A 14,320-nucleotide genomic window follows, 5' to 3' on the forward strand; every position below is an offset into this window, starting at 1 on the left:
TGTTCGAATTAACCTTTGAAAATGCTTGCGCATTCGAATTGACGGGTGTTTTAGCCCATTGGAATACATATAACTTTGACGGGACCACGGCGCCAATTCAAATAAACCGGTACTTCAAATTAAGCGTGTTCGAATTAATGAGATTCGACTGCAAGTATAAAACTGCACAGATATGTCACTTCAGGGGGGGCATGGGTCTTTAGACCCAAAATATCATAAAAAAACAAATTTTGGGAAATAGCATTTCTCTAATCTACATCTATTATTCTCCCTATCTGCCAAGTTTCCAATCTCGTAAGGTCATATTTCAGCCATACAAACAATTTAAAAACAGATAGGGCACCTGATTTTTCACGTGTGCCGACGCTAAAACGACACGCATTCAATGATGCCGCGCTCGCGTACAAGTGCCTTGAGGGCGGCCATCTTGGTCTCATTTGAAAGAACGCGGTTTCGGCTTCAAATATAGCGCGCTGCCGCTTCGTTAGGCTTGCTTGTTCAATACAAAAACCGGCAGCAAGAATAGATGAAACGCGCATTCTCATTGGCTGTCACATGCACGTGACAAGATAACGCCACATGATTGGCTGGGCGCACTCCCGAGCTGTCTGCTAGCCGCAGCAGAGGTGCAGGCGAGACGCCATGTTCGATACAATCATTGTGCTAGTACGCGTGACGATGCCTCCTCCGCTCTGAAAGTTTGACTCTAAGCACAAGTGTGGAAAGAAAAGGAAAAGTCCATGCTCAACACCCCACCGCGTCGCAAGTTGTTGAGGACGAGCCACCAACAGCGTCAAGCGACGGAACTGATGGAGCCGACGGAGTGCTAGGCCTAGGTGGTGTGACGAAAACGCCAGCCGCATCCGTCGTGACACTGTTATGCTGACGCCTTCAGATTTGGAGCTAATCGACAGGAAATTCGACGAGAAACTACAAGAGCTTGCGTCAACCGCAGCAGTGAGCCGTAAGTCGGAGATTTTGTCCGCTGGCGATGACGCGACCGGCTCGCTTGACGATACTGTTTTCACCGTGGTGTGCCTGGAATCGGTGAATGCACTGCTGGACTAATGAATTGTAATGCATGCGGTGGTAGCGCAAAAATCAGCCGGAAGGAGCGCGAATATGGCCGGAATGCCGGAAGGAGCGCTATGGCGGAATATGGAGCGTGGACCAAAAGTTGGTGACCCTTCATACGAAGAATGGAAAGCCAGTCATGAGTGCCAGAAAAATACGGATAAGAAGGCTGGTGAAATGGGGGTGGAGGCTGGCCTCATTTTACTCAAAAGATCGCTGGAAAAGTACAGCCTAAGATACACAACTGTGCTGTCAGACGGTGACAGCCATACTTTCTTGGCCCTAGAGGAGGCCAAAGTATATGGCTTTATACAAGTTGACGAAGAAGATTGTGTCAACCATGTCCATAAGAGGATGGGGACAGCACTACATAATGCCCTGTCAAAGCACAAGGGGCCTGGCTCAGAGCCACTTGGTGGAAGAGGAAGGTTGACTGGAGATTTGGTCAACAAATTGAGCTCTTATTATGAATGGGCTCTGAAGTCCCACACTGGTGACATTGAAGCCATGGAGAAGGCCGTGATGGCAAGCTACTATCACGTAACATCAAATCATGTCATCTCAAATCATAGCCTTTGTCCAGAAGGTCCCGATTCCTGGTGCCGGCAAAGTGCTGCAAAGGCCAAAGGCCAACCTGTGCCGAAGCAACGCTACAATTTACCTACTCATGTAAGCAAGGCGTTACTGCCAATCTACCAACGGCTCTCTGACAAGATGCTGCTTGAACGTTGCCAGCGAGGCAAAACACGGAACAACAATGAAAGCCTGCACTTGCTCGCACCGAAGGAGCGGCACGCATCCCTCTTCAGCGTTGAGGCTACAGTGGCGGAAGCAGTGATGAAATTCAATGCTGGCTGCAGGAGAACCTCGGGAAGCATTTTGCTAGAACTCTCGATGAACCCTGGCCCGATGAACCCGTATGCAGCGAATGGAGGAAAAAGACCGGCGCCGATCAGCCGCGTCTGAACACAAGCGTGCATCGGCAGAAAATGTGCAGTGCTTATTCAAAAAGCGCCACACAGGTACTAAAAGTGACTATGCCCCAGGAGCCTACTAATGTTTTGGGAATGTGTATGAGCACACATTTGTGACTCTTCACAATTAAATACGACATTTATTTGTTTTCTTGATTCTCTCAAAATACTAATTTTGCACACCCAACAAGACATTTACTGTGATATATCAGTAGCTATCACAGATATAATATTAATTGTTTTTGTAGCATGAAGCTAGATGTTTGGAGCACCAAACATAGGAAGCAGTTCTTCCTCCTATGTTGGGAAGCTTGTGCTTTCTTCTATTGGACCATACGTCATTTGTCTATTTTTGCGCAGCGGTTATTTGTCTATTGCAGTCAGAACAAAAGACATTGTAAAAGACATTGTTTTCTTAATTATGTAACGAAATAATGAACCTACAGAAAAAATAACTGCGTTTTTAGAATCAGGAGAAGAAACTAAATAAGCGTGCCAATTTTTATCAAGTTTGGATCATAAATAAGTAACGATAACTTTTAATCACCACGTCCCCCCTTCATCACATAAACAAATTATTTGCTTGTCTTATACAGAAACTAGAACCACCAGCAACTTTTAAATTACAGCAGCAGTACCAAAGTAAAAGCTACTGTGACAGCAGTCTATTGGCACAGTGCTTTGATCACTGTATTACGATTACTATTATTATTGAAGTACGCATCAAGAAAATGGTTTCCCTTGTGAAGACACTACCTCATAAAACTGCACCAAAGCACTTCATGCTACTCGATACTGTTAACACCCACTTAACTGTTAACACCCACTGTGAATCTAATCTTAGGGAATTCACGTATAGAAATTGTTGACTCAGTAAAGTCACTTGGTGTAGTTTTCCAAAAGCATATCCATGTTAACCATGTTGCTGCGCAGATTGCAAAGGCAATAGGAATTCTGGCGAAATTCAAGTTCCACTTACCAACAGCTGCCAAACTTCATATTTAGAATGCACTACTTTTTTCACATTTAAATTATTGCTGTCTAGTATGGGGCACAACCACGTTAACGAACCTAAACCAGTTGCTTATATTACAAAAGAAAGCACTTCGTCACATTGCATGCATTGAAAAAACTGCGCACACAAAACCTCTATTTATAAAATACAATCTTGTAACCATGCATAAATTGTACCCTCTAAATCTAGCCAGAAAATATAAATATGATTCAGACGGTCTTCTACGTACACTTTCAGAGTTGACACCACTCACAAGGTCTTATAATTCACGCAGTGATGATACCTGGAGAATACCCTTTACACGCCTTATGTTAAAGGGACACTAAAGGTTACTATTACCGTATTTACACGATTGTAAGTCGACTCGAATGTAAGTCGACCCCCCCATATCGCTTGACCGAAAAAAAAAAAAAAAAAAAAAAAAAACCCCGAGGGCGCATTCGATAACGAAAATTTATTAGTAGCTGACATGGTCACTGGACTACTCGTCTTCACTAGTGCTGCCATCGTCATCGTTGCTGCGGTCCCACGGCGCGTCGTGGTCCAGCGATATTTCAAATTTGGCAAACGACCGCACCAGGGCATCTTGCAGAACAGCAGCCCACGCGAAATGCACCGAACCACACGCAGCCGTCAGGGAGGCTCTTTTGACAGGTCCGGTTGGCGTAATTTCGCAGTCTTCTGCCGCCAGCCACTCGTTGTACTCACGGCGGAGCAGAACCTTAAAATTAAGGCGAAGGTCCGGGTTTATTTCATGACCACGTCGCACTTCAATGGCAGGGACCGATCACGCATTTCAGCGACGTACGCCGCAAGCTTAGCCTACAGCTCCGGAAAGCGTCCAGACTTCGGCACGTGGGAAATTTCTCACTTGCCGCCACAGGGTGAAAATTTCGCTTCGCTGCAGTCGCCACTCTCGCACCACCCGTTTAGAAACATCGAAATTGCGGCCCGCTGCGCAGTGATTCGTTTCTTCGGCGTAAAGGATGGCAGCCCTCTTGAACGCTGCTGTGAACGAGTGCCGAACGATTAGTGGGCCTGCAGCACTCATGACGACTGGGGAAGCATAGAAGTAGCACGTAGCCGGCAGTCAAGTGGAGCGCGTCAAAAAGTTGCCCAATGCCTTTGAACAGAGAAAGAGAAACCTGCGAGCGGTGTCTGCTCTTCCATGAACTACCGATACTCCCCGCAAGCGCCGCCGTTCTGAGGGTGTCGCCGCAAATGGGAACAGCGGCGCTTCCATCAACTATCGACACCCCCCCACGAGTGTTGCATGCACTGTAAGACTCTCAAAAATGTTGAAAAACCCTTCCGAAATGCGAACAAACACGCGGGATAGCGAAAAAATACGGGTAGGGCCATAGAGCAAACATAAAATTGTAACTACGTTGTAGCTCTAGTTGGTATCGCTTTTTTTGGCGGAGCCATGTTTTGGTTTCGATTGTAAGTCGACCCCCCAACTTTAGACTTTCAGATTTTAAAAAAGGGGTCGACTTACAATCGTGTAAATACGGAGTCAACGTGGACTGTTGAAATACCATCACAGAAACCTCGAAACGCTTGTTTCGTGCCAAGGAGAGACTTATTTTAAGAGAAAATGCGTTCTGAAGCGTCCGCGTACCTCTAGCGCAGTTCAAATCTCCCGCCCTCCGATCGAGGAGTACTGACATCATGGTCTCATAGTGACGTTGCGCCATCGGTGAGTAGAACGGTGTCCGCAGACGGCGCTGCGGCTTTTCTGCGCAAAACGCGAACGCGCGGCCAGAAACAGAGCCAAGACAGAGCCGACAGCAGAGCGAAAGCGGGAGTATGGTGGCTAGCGGAAGGAGAAACGAATTACGTCCCACATTACGTCCCACGGCACACGGAGAGTCCGTTTTCGTTAAACTATAGGCTGCGGCGAGCTCGCAGCGTGGTCGGCGTGGTCTATGAGAAGCGACGAGCCTTTTCGCACTCGCAACAGGGCATAAAAATGTGCGAATCGACGCAAAACTCGGCCTAGAAACGTGCTTCGCCACAGCCAGGGCTCAATACGACCCAAGCTGGCACGACCCAGATGTCGTTTCCCGCACCGCCACCAGGCGCCGCTACTATACCTCAAACTCCAGCGCAAGACGCCCATAAGCTGGTACTTCATTCTATGACGCTAACTTCGACGCTCGTCGCAATGGACCCTGACACCGACAGATTGGCTCGCGATGGTGGGCTCAACTTCAGCGATTTGAGCACCGACGAGCGCGACCTGCTGCTGAGGGCTCGCACTGCCGGCGTCTTTGCGTACTACGACGGCGGCCTCGACACCGGCTCTCCGGAGCGGGAAAGCAACGAGGGCTTCCCAAGACATCACATGGACGTGGCATTCTCGCTGCTTGTTCCAAATGGAAGTTTCGCGAGCCAGCAGAACCCTCACAGCACGAAGCGATAACGAAACTACTGAAACTCCAAAGCGTGCGCGGCGCAGAGTCGAGCGAAAACGAAACCTTTCGAACACCCATATTACTGAAGGGTAACGTCAAAATGTTATTTTTTCTTAGAATCGAATAGACGTAGACAAGTAACTTTTTTTCCGTCTTATAATCGAATGAAATGATATTTTTAATACGAGTAGTTGAGTATTAGTAACACAAATTATGAGGAGTCCTTTCGTCATCGGGCTAGTACCGGAATGTCGCTGGGGGGTCTCAAATCGTGTCATGCATTTACCTCAATTTCTCGCTTACTAAAGCTATGTTCGCGATTATATTGACGCCTTAGACGTTCTAGAACATTGCTCTACCACTTTAACTTGAGTTTCTGGTAACCTTTAGTGTCCCTTTAACAAAACAAATGCTTCGTCACACGCTTCCAAAGCTGTTAAACGAACTTCTTCAATACGGAATTAAATTAGAAACAACTGGGAACCGTGCAATCAAGGCATTTTTTGTTGCGAAAGATTGATCCATTTCTTTTGTGTGAAAGCTACATATTATGTACATTTCCAGAAGAGGGTTATAGCACCGAAAAAAACACAACACAAGTTGCGCCTGTCCCGTCTCGCTTGCTGTGTGTTGTGTTTTTTTCGGCGCTATAGCCCTCTTCTGGAAATATGCACGAACTAGCCCCCCAACAAGTATTACTCATATTATGTACAATTGTATTCCACATTTCCAACTGTTTTTTTTTTTTTGCAATGTTACAATTGTATAAAGCATCGATGAACTTATTGTCATGAATGCCTTAGAGAATTATCATTGTTCAACGTGTACACACATTTTTGTATTTCCATGCTCTCACTGTATGCCATGTAAACGGGGGCTCGAAGCTTCTCAAGTGGATAGATCCACTTTTTTTCAAGGCCTCGTCTTCCACAAAAGAACAGATTTGTGGATGGAATAAAGTTTTTTGATTGATTGATTGAACTAGAGTTCGCAACCACAGCCTGCAAGGTGCCACTTACCATTCCAAGAGGGGCATTGCCTCCAGTCAGTGGTGGTGGTGCCATGATGGCACGTATTGGTCCCTGCGTGCCTCCTAGCTGGGGACCACTACTACCACGGTTGCTGGCATCATCCCCTCCACTTTTGCTTGGTGGTGGAGGACCTTCACCAAGCTCAGCCATCAAGGACATGTACTGCACCATTACATAGAAGAAGCATGATCAGTGAGGAGCCAGAGCCTACTCTAAATGCAGGTCGCATGCACTAAGAGACTGAGAGACCACTGCCACATGAGTGTCACACTGGTATGCACTACAACCAACGTACAGTAAAACAATGTTTATTTAAATTCCATCGAAGAAGAAGAAACAAAATGGCAGAATTACTCAAATGCCAAAATCTCTAAATTAGCCATGAAAACTATTCACAAATGTCTGCTGGATTATTGCTTGTTTATTCTACGATTAAACTTTACCCTCATTTGTATCTTGCACATAATCTGCACGATGACCCATTAGTTTTTGTAAATTTCAGCAACTAATGCAGAGCTACCAAGCTGTTGAGAGAAGACTGAAACTATTAAAGAATGGCAAGGTTGCCATAATCTCACTCACAGTGCAGAAGTGGTGGCAATGCAAGTTTCTTCATATAACTATGTGCACTTTGCACAATTGAACACATCCTACATTACTCCTGTAGGCCAATTGGCAATATCATTGTCCCCTGCGATGTAGCTACTAAGATTACTAATATGTGGGCCACAACAAAAACATCTTTTAGTCCATTCACCAACGAATTCTGCGTCATCTATTGCACTTCACACTTTAAAACAACTATAGTTTAACCAACTGCCTCCCATTAAGTCCCTCAGAAATGCATGGCACCGTACACATCACAAAATTATGGCATACCCACAAAATTAGGATTACAGTAGTTACTACCCAGCTGCTGTATTTTGACTGTGTGCTTGCACTGTTTTTGCAGTGGCCTGCATTCGCTATGGTCTGGTATGTCCAAATTAAAATAGTATGATCAACCACATACCTCAGGATTTATGAGCATTTGATGCCACAGAGCAGTGTACAACAATAAAGCTTTGTTAATTCTACTTTTGTTAATTTAAGAAGTCAGATCATTGAGACTCGTTCTTTGGTCCTTGCAGGACCAAAGAATAAACCGTTATTTAATGCAAGGGTTCTCAAGCATGTTGGTCCCAGGGAACCCTGCTAAGCTCCATGAAGTAAGTGGCCAGGAACCTTATGGAGATAGAGGCTAGGCGTAGCACACAACATGTTTGGGGCCAATGGTGGTGTTCAGCAGGCTACTTTGATGGCGATGTCAACCCACATGGTCCAAACTGGGTTAATATGCTAACTTGGGCTTGGCACATGCCTGAAGAAAACGAGTAACAGTACTGGACAACAGGACGTGACCGAGACAGATGAAGCACTTTGTCTGTCTCGGTCACGTCCCGTTGTCCAGCGCTTTTACTCATTTTCTCCAAACTGGGTGCAATCGTTATGAGCTAAGACAAGCCAGCATCGCAGCAAGGCATGCCGAAAAAGAATGAGTTTTCAATGCTTACCGCATGAGGACACTTATAAGATTTAATCACAAGAGGTCTTAGAATTAGTACCGACTCTATTCCAAGTACAGCAAAACCTCGTTATTTCGTATTTCACGGAACCGGAAAAAAAAAGGAAACGTTCAAATTAACCGCATGTCGCATTATTGACAGTGTCAAGAAAACAAACAAATGCTTACTATGTCAACACGCTTTTACTTACTGAATAAATCAGCAAATCCTGTTTCTATTTTGCACAAGAGCAGTGCCAATGCTACAATTCTCGTCATCTCGTGACTGATTAGCGCTCGCTGCGGCGAAGGCTGCTGGGTTACGCTACTCTGTGCATTTATTATTTTTTTTAATCCCCCGGCCTATACATCATGCGTGCACACTAGCAGCACTAATGTACGAACAGGATAAATGCACGTGGTGGTAAGTTACGGCCTCCGAAATTCATGCGAAAAGCTTACACCCATTGCCGGTTTTCAGAGGCTGCGTGGCTACAAGCTGCTGGTGGATTTATTGTGCAGTTTGTCCGTTTCTGTTATGCACTGTGATGTGCTTTGACAAACGGACATGGGTAATTGAGGTTTCTTGGATCGAATGTATGTTGTGTTCGCTGTCTTAGGTTAGATTAGTTATAAGTGGCAGAACCCCGAGGAAGAGCCTGCGGAACCCACTTTGAGAATTCATGATTTAACATCCTCAAACTCTCATTAATTCAGAAAATATTCAGAGCGTGGCATGCCTTGAAAGCTGCTTGGTCGCCATCCATGATAGTGAAAGCAGTTTTTGTCCTCAGTGGCTGTGACAAACAGTAGCTTCACTTTGACTCAGTGCAATGTGCACTCAATATCAAACACGGTGGAAGCCGTCAAGGATGAGAAGTGATTCTACCGCGGCACACACACTGTCATCAAACAAGCTCACTCGTAAAAAAATGGCACGGTAGTAAAAAGCATGTCTCAGATGAACACACTGGTCTGCTTAAGAAGTTGCAAGGCCTTGGCCACTGCAAGCGCTAATCAGTCACAAGACGACTACAATCGCAGCTTATGCACTGCTTTTGCACAACATAAAAATAGCATGTGCTAATTTATACACGCGGACAACTCTCTGTGGCTATGAAGGGAAAGCTAAGGAGGCAAAGTGCACACAAGTGAGAGCGCTTCTGAAAAAAGTCCTGCGTTTTAATCCACGTTAGATTAGGCTGGGGAAGATTAAACACAACCACTGTAAGCAACAGTTAAATGAGACAGAACACACCAAAGTGTAAATGCCTATTTGTTTTGCAGCTTTTCCCTTCCGCGTCTGGGCAAAAGCAAAGCCCTCGCACGTAGAAGCTTTGTCGATTCAGCATCTCTCACGAGCAACCAAAAGCACTGTCAACGCACTGTTAACACACCGTCAAAAAGCACGAATGAAGCACACATGGAACCCTCTAATAACAAAAAGCAGTGGCATGTGCCATTCTAGCGTGTAGAAGCAATATAACTATAGTTGCCGCGTTTACTCGAATTTAGGCCAGCCCCGATTCTAGGTCGACCCTTGAATGTCCGAAGCCAGAAAAAAAAATTACCTCGAGTGTAGGCCGAACAAATGAAGTGAGCACAGCGTTCAAGGGACACTAAAGGTTACCAGAAACTCAAGTTAAAGTGGTAGAGCAATGTTCTAGAAGGTCTAAGGCGTCAATATAATCGCGAACAGAGCTTTAGTAACCGAGAAATTGAGGTAAATGCATGACACGATTTGAGACCCCCCAGCGACATTCCGGTACTAGCCCGATGACGAAAGGACTCCTCATAATTTGTGTTACTAATACTCAACTACTCGTATTAAAAATATCATTTCATTCGATTATAAGACGGAAAAAAATGCTACTTGTCTACGTCTATTCGATTCTAAGAAAAAATAACATTTTGACGTTACCCTTCAGTAATATGGGTGTTCGAAAGGTTTCGTTTTTGCTCGACTCTACGCGCTCGACTCTGCGCCGCGCACGCTTTGGAGTTTCAGTAGTTTCGTTATCGCGTCGTGCTGTGAGAGTTCTGCTGGCTCGCGAAACTTCCATTTGGAACAAGCTGCGAGAATGCCACGTCCATATGATGTCGTGGGAAGCCCTCATTGCTTTCCCGCTCCGGAGAGCCGGTGTCGAGGCCGCCGTCGTAGTACGCAACGACACCGGCAGTGCGAGCCCTCAGCAGCAGGTCGCGCTCGTCGGTGCTCAAATCGCTGAAGTTGAGCCCACCATCGCGAGCCAATCTGTCGGTGTCAGGGTCCATTGCGACGAGCGTCGAAGTTAGCGTCATAGAATGAAGTACCAGCTTATGGGCGTCTTGCGCTGGAGTTTGAGGTATAGTAGCGGCGCCTGGTGGCGGTGCGGGAAACGACATCTGGGTCGTGCCAGCTTGGGTCGTATTGAGCCCTGGCTGTGGCGAAGCACGTTTCTAGGCCGAGTTTTGCGTCGATTCGCACATTTTTATGCCCTGTTGCGAGTGCGAAAAGGCTCGTCGCTTCTCATAGACCACGCCGACCACGCTGCGAGCTCGCCGCAGCCTATAGTTTAACGAAAACGGACTCTCTGTGTGCCGTGGGACGTAATGTGGGACGTAATTCGTTTCTCCTTCCGCTAGCCACCATACTCCCGCTTTCGCTCTGCTGTCGGCTCTGTCTTGGCTCTGTTTCTGGCCGCGCGTTCGCGTTTTGCGCAGAAAAGCCGTAGCGCCGTCTGCGGACGCCGTTCTACTCACCGATGGCGCAACGTCACTATGAGACCATGATGTCAGTACTCCTCGATCGGAGGGCGGGCGATTTGAACTGCGCTAGAGGTACGCGGACGCTTCAGAACGCATTTTTTCTTAAAATAAGTCTCTCCTTGGCACGAAACAAGCGTTTCGAGGTTTCTGTGATGGTATTTCAACAGTCCACGTTGACTTAATAGTAACCTTTAGTGTCCCTTTCACAAGATAACAGCATTTATTTAATAAGAACAAGCCGAGCTCACTCTACGTCATCACCGCAGCTAGCCCCGTCCCCATAGCCCAGACCACACGTAAGCTTGCAGACGCGCGAGCTCAAGTCCCATACCCATGCGTGCAAGCTCGCGTTCACACACCCATGCATGCGCAGACAGTGCAGCATCGCACACGTCGAAACGCGGCGCGATCTCGGTGAACCGCACTCTGTTATTGCAGACTTATCTGCCTTATCCCTGTCACCTCCTCGTTTCGGCACACACAAAGGCGTCTCCCGTTGTTCCTTCCAACAACGGATGTTTTTCTCATAGATACTGAAGTCCCGCCTCTGCGGCTAGTGCAACTTTTCATCTGAAAGCGGCACTGTAGTGGCATCGCCTGTTTGGTGCCATTAGGGTAACGCCACGACGTACGCCAAAACAATAGAAAAAAAGAACCAGCTGCGATATGACACAGGTCAGAGCGACATCGCTCGTGTACTTCAGTTGGCTACTGGCACGGCTAGTAGCGGCTGCAATACTGACTTTTCTAGACAGCACTAGCTATGCACCATATTTATCGTTTTCAGTTACAAACTGGCATGTTTTTTTAAAATCCTTGAATCTAAGCCAATCCTAGTTTTGTATGTGATTATTTGAAAAAAGAAAACTATCGGCCTAGATTCGAATAAATACGGTAATAGACATTTCACAGGAAGAAAAAGAAACATCAAATTTATCCAAATGTCAAATTACTGAATGAAAACAGCAAACGTTTACAACATTGGCACACCTTAATTTAGTGATGATAATACAGCATACACCATCTATATCTTTAGTCACTGGAGTTGCAAATATCTGCCCAATAACCAGAACTATTTTTTAAAGGCTGCACAGGTGCAAACATACCTAGACCAAACAGCCACGTGTAACCAAGAATCGAAGCATGCGACCGGGACACAGCCACTGTGTTTACCCAGCACCAAGCCGCGACTTGAATTGCAGACAAGGCACACTAGTTAGGCCTAGCTGGCGGGGGTGTTGGGCAGCGCCACAGTAAGTTCCCCTTTAGTATGTTGATAAGCCTGACAGATCATAACTTAACGTAGAAAACTTTTACTGGGAAAAAAGCAGAAGACAATGTCCCTAGTAACATGGCTGCAGAATTTCATGAAATCTCAATAAAACTAATCAAACAGCTCGGTCCAAACAGCAAGGCCCTGCTGACTAATGCCACGGAGCAAGTGATGAAAATGAAGGAAATTCCAGTTGGATGGTGTTAAAGTAAGATGATCATCACCTACAAAGGTAAAAGAGGACAAGACAAGCTCACACGTGCCAGTTACAGTAACATTGGTGATATGCAGAATGGCAATGCAAGCTGTAAAATTATAACTGTCGAAGTGGGTGGAGAAAAATTATATACCTGGGGGAACTACAGAATGGGTTCAGACCAGGCAGATGCTTAGAGAATATGTTTGTACTAACACAGTGCATAGGGATTTCAATACCTCAGAATAGACCTTTATGACTAGCATTTCTAGATACTGCATTCTTGCACAGACAGTCAAACCCACTTATAACGATACCAGTTTTAACAATATATAGGTTATAACAATGAGAAGCTGCTGCACCGTCAACTTTTGTATGCTTTGGATGGTGAAATAACCCGCTTACTACAATGTCCCGATGCCCCATTATCAGTCATAACGATGAAGTGTGGCTGCTTGGTGTCCGAGCCAAAAGGTAGTGAAGTGCGAAACCCGTGAAAAGAAAAAAAGAAAACGAGAAATTTGAGCCACTGCACGATGGCCCGCTGATCGAACAGCTGCCATGCACTCATTTTCCAGCCTTCTCCGTGCGCCTCTCTCCCATCGCCCTTCCACCCCTCCGAACACGAATGGGCTGTGCCAATCTCTACGCTGCGCCACCCTCCAAAACACGTATGGACCGCGCCAACTGCACTGCTCGCGTCTTTCTCGCTGGCTCTTCATTCAGTGCAGTTCTGCAAACAGGGTACTTGTAGAAAAGAAATTAGCGCTACAAAGACACGGACTAAGAGAAGAACATGTACAACGGACAGGTGTACATGTACTTCCCTTAGTCCACATCTTTGTACGCTCATTTCTTTTCTTCAAGCATGTTAACCACTTCGAACGGAGAGGTTCACTCGTTGGCACACAGTGATAGGTTACGTTGGATTCGCCGCTGCAACTGCCCTTGGCCAAGTTCCGCGGACTGTTCGAGCATCACACGACATCACATGGACGTGGCATTATCGCTGCTTGTTCCAAATGCAAGTTTCGCAAGCCAGCAGAACCAGCGCAGCACGACACAATAACGAAACAACTGAAACTTCAAAGCGCGCGCGGTGCACAGTCGAGCGCGCAGTCGAGCAAAAACGAAACCTTTCGACCACCCTTTCTACTCAAGGTTAATGTCGACATGTTATTTTTTCTTAGAATCGAATAGAAGCAGACAAGTAGCATTTTCTTCCGCCTTATAATCTAATGAAATTATCTTTTTAATACGAGTAGTTGAGTACTAGTGATATAAATTATGATGAGTGCCTTCGTCATCAGGCAAGTACCGGAATGTCACTGGGGGGTCTCAAATCGTGTCATGCATTTACCTTAATTCCTCGGTTACTAAAGCTCTGTTCGCGTTTATATTGACGCCTGAAGAGGTTCTACAGCATTGCTTTATCACTTTAACTTGACTTCATAGTAACCTTTAGTGTCCCTTTAAGGGCTGACCACTCAAAAGTTAAACAAAACAAAAAAAAGAAAGCTACATACCTCTTCATCTATCTTGGACTGGGCCCCTCCTGGTCCTCCATCACCACTACCACCAAAGCCACCTCGACCTCCATAACCACTGCCACCGCTTTTGCCTCTTTCCCTGCAATCTCGCGCAATATGCCCGGTGCCACCACAGCAGGCACAGATGACGTTGTTGGTGATGTTGGGCCGGTCAGGGCACTGCCACGCCTTGTGTCCAGGTGCCCCACAGTTGGAGCATCGAGGTCCGCCCAAAAGATCATTCTCCCGCAGTGTGCCGTTCAGTAAAGCAAGTTCTCGCAGCTGCATCCGTCGAAGATCGTTCTGACCCTCTGGCACTTCAACACCCTGCCGGATTATCTCTTTGATCTGCAAATAAGATTGTACAACACTAAGTTCATGCCATGAGCTCAATGTATACCATTAACACAATTGTTCTAGAACTTATACGTATTAAAGACCAATTCACCGATGTTAACAAACGTGTCAAATGATAGCAAAAATGACAGGCATGTGTCAGGATGCTACTTGGATTCAGCTT

General features: G+C 46.1%; 1 protein-coding gene across 2 annotated transcripts in view; it reads right to left on the reverse strand.

Moving 5' to 3' along the window:
• LOC142579034 (splicing factor 1-like) overlaps window positions 1-14,320 on the reverse strand; it is a 54,802-nt gene that overhangs the window by 15,211 nt on the left and 25,271 nt on the right. For both annotated transcript variants that reach the window (XM_075688841.1, XM_075688851.1), the window contains exons 6-7: window positions 13,798-14,148; window positions 6,500-6,673 (exon numbers count right to left, since the gene is read on the reverse strand). In XM_075688841.1, coding sequence (XP_075544956.1) covers window positions 6,500-6,673; window positions 13,798-14,148 — 525 coding nt within the window. The remainder of the gene's footprint in view (window positions 1-6,499; window positions 6,674-13,797; window positions 14,149-14,320) is intronic.

The sequence above is a fragment of the Dermacentor variabilis genome, chromosome 1, assembly GCF_050947875.1.
Source record: "Dermacentor variabilis isolate Ectoservices chromosome 1, ASM5094787v1, whole genome shotgun sequence".
Taxonomy (NCBI): Eukaryota; Metazoa; Arthropoda; class Arachnida; order Ixodida; family Ixodidae; genus Dermacentor; species Dermacentor variabilis.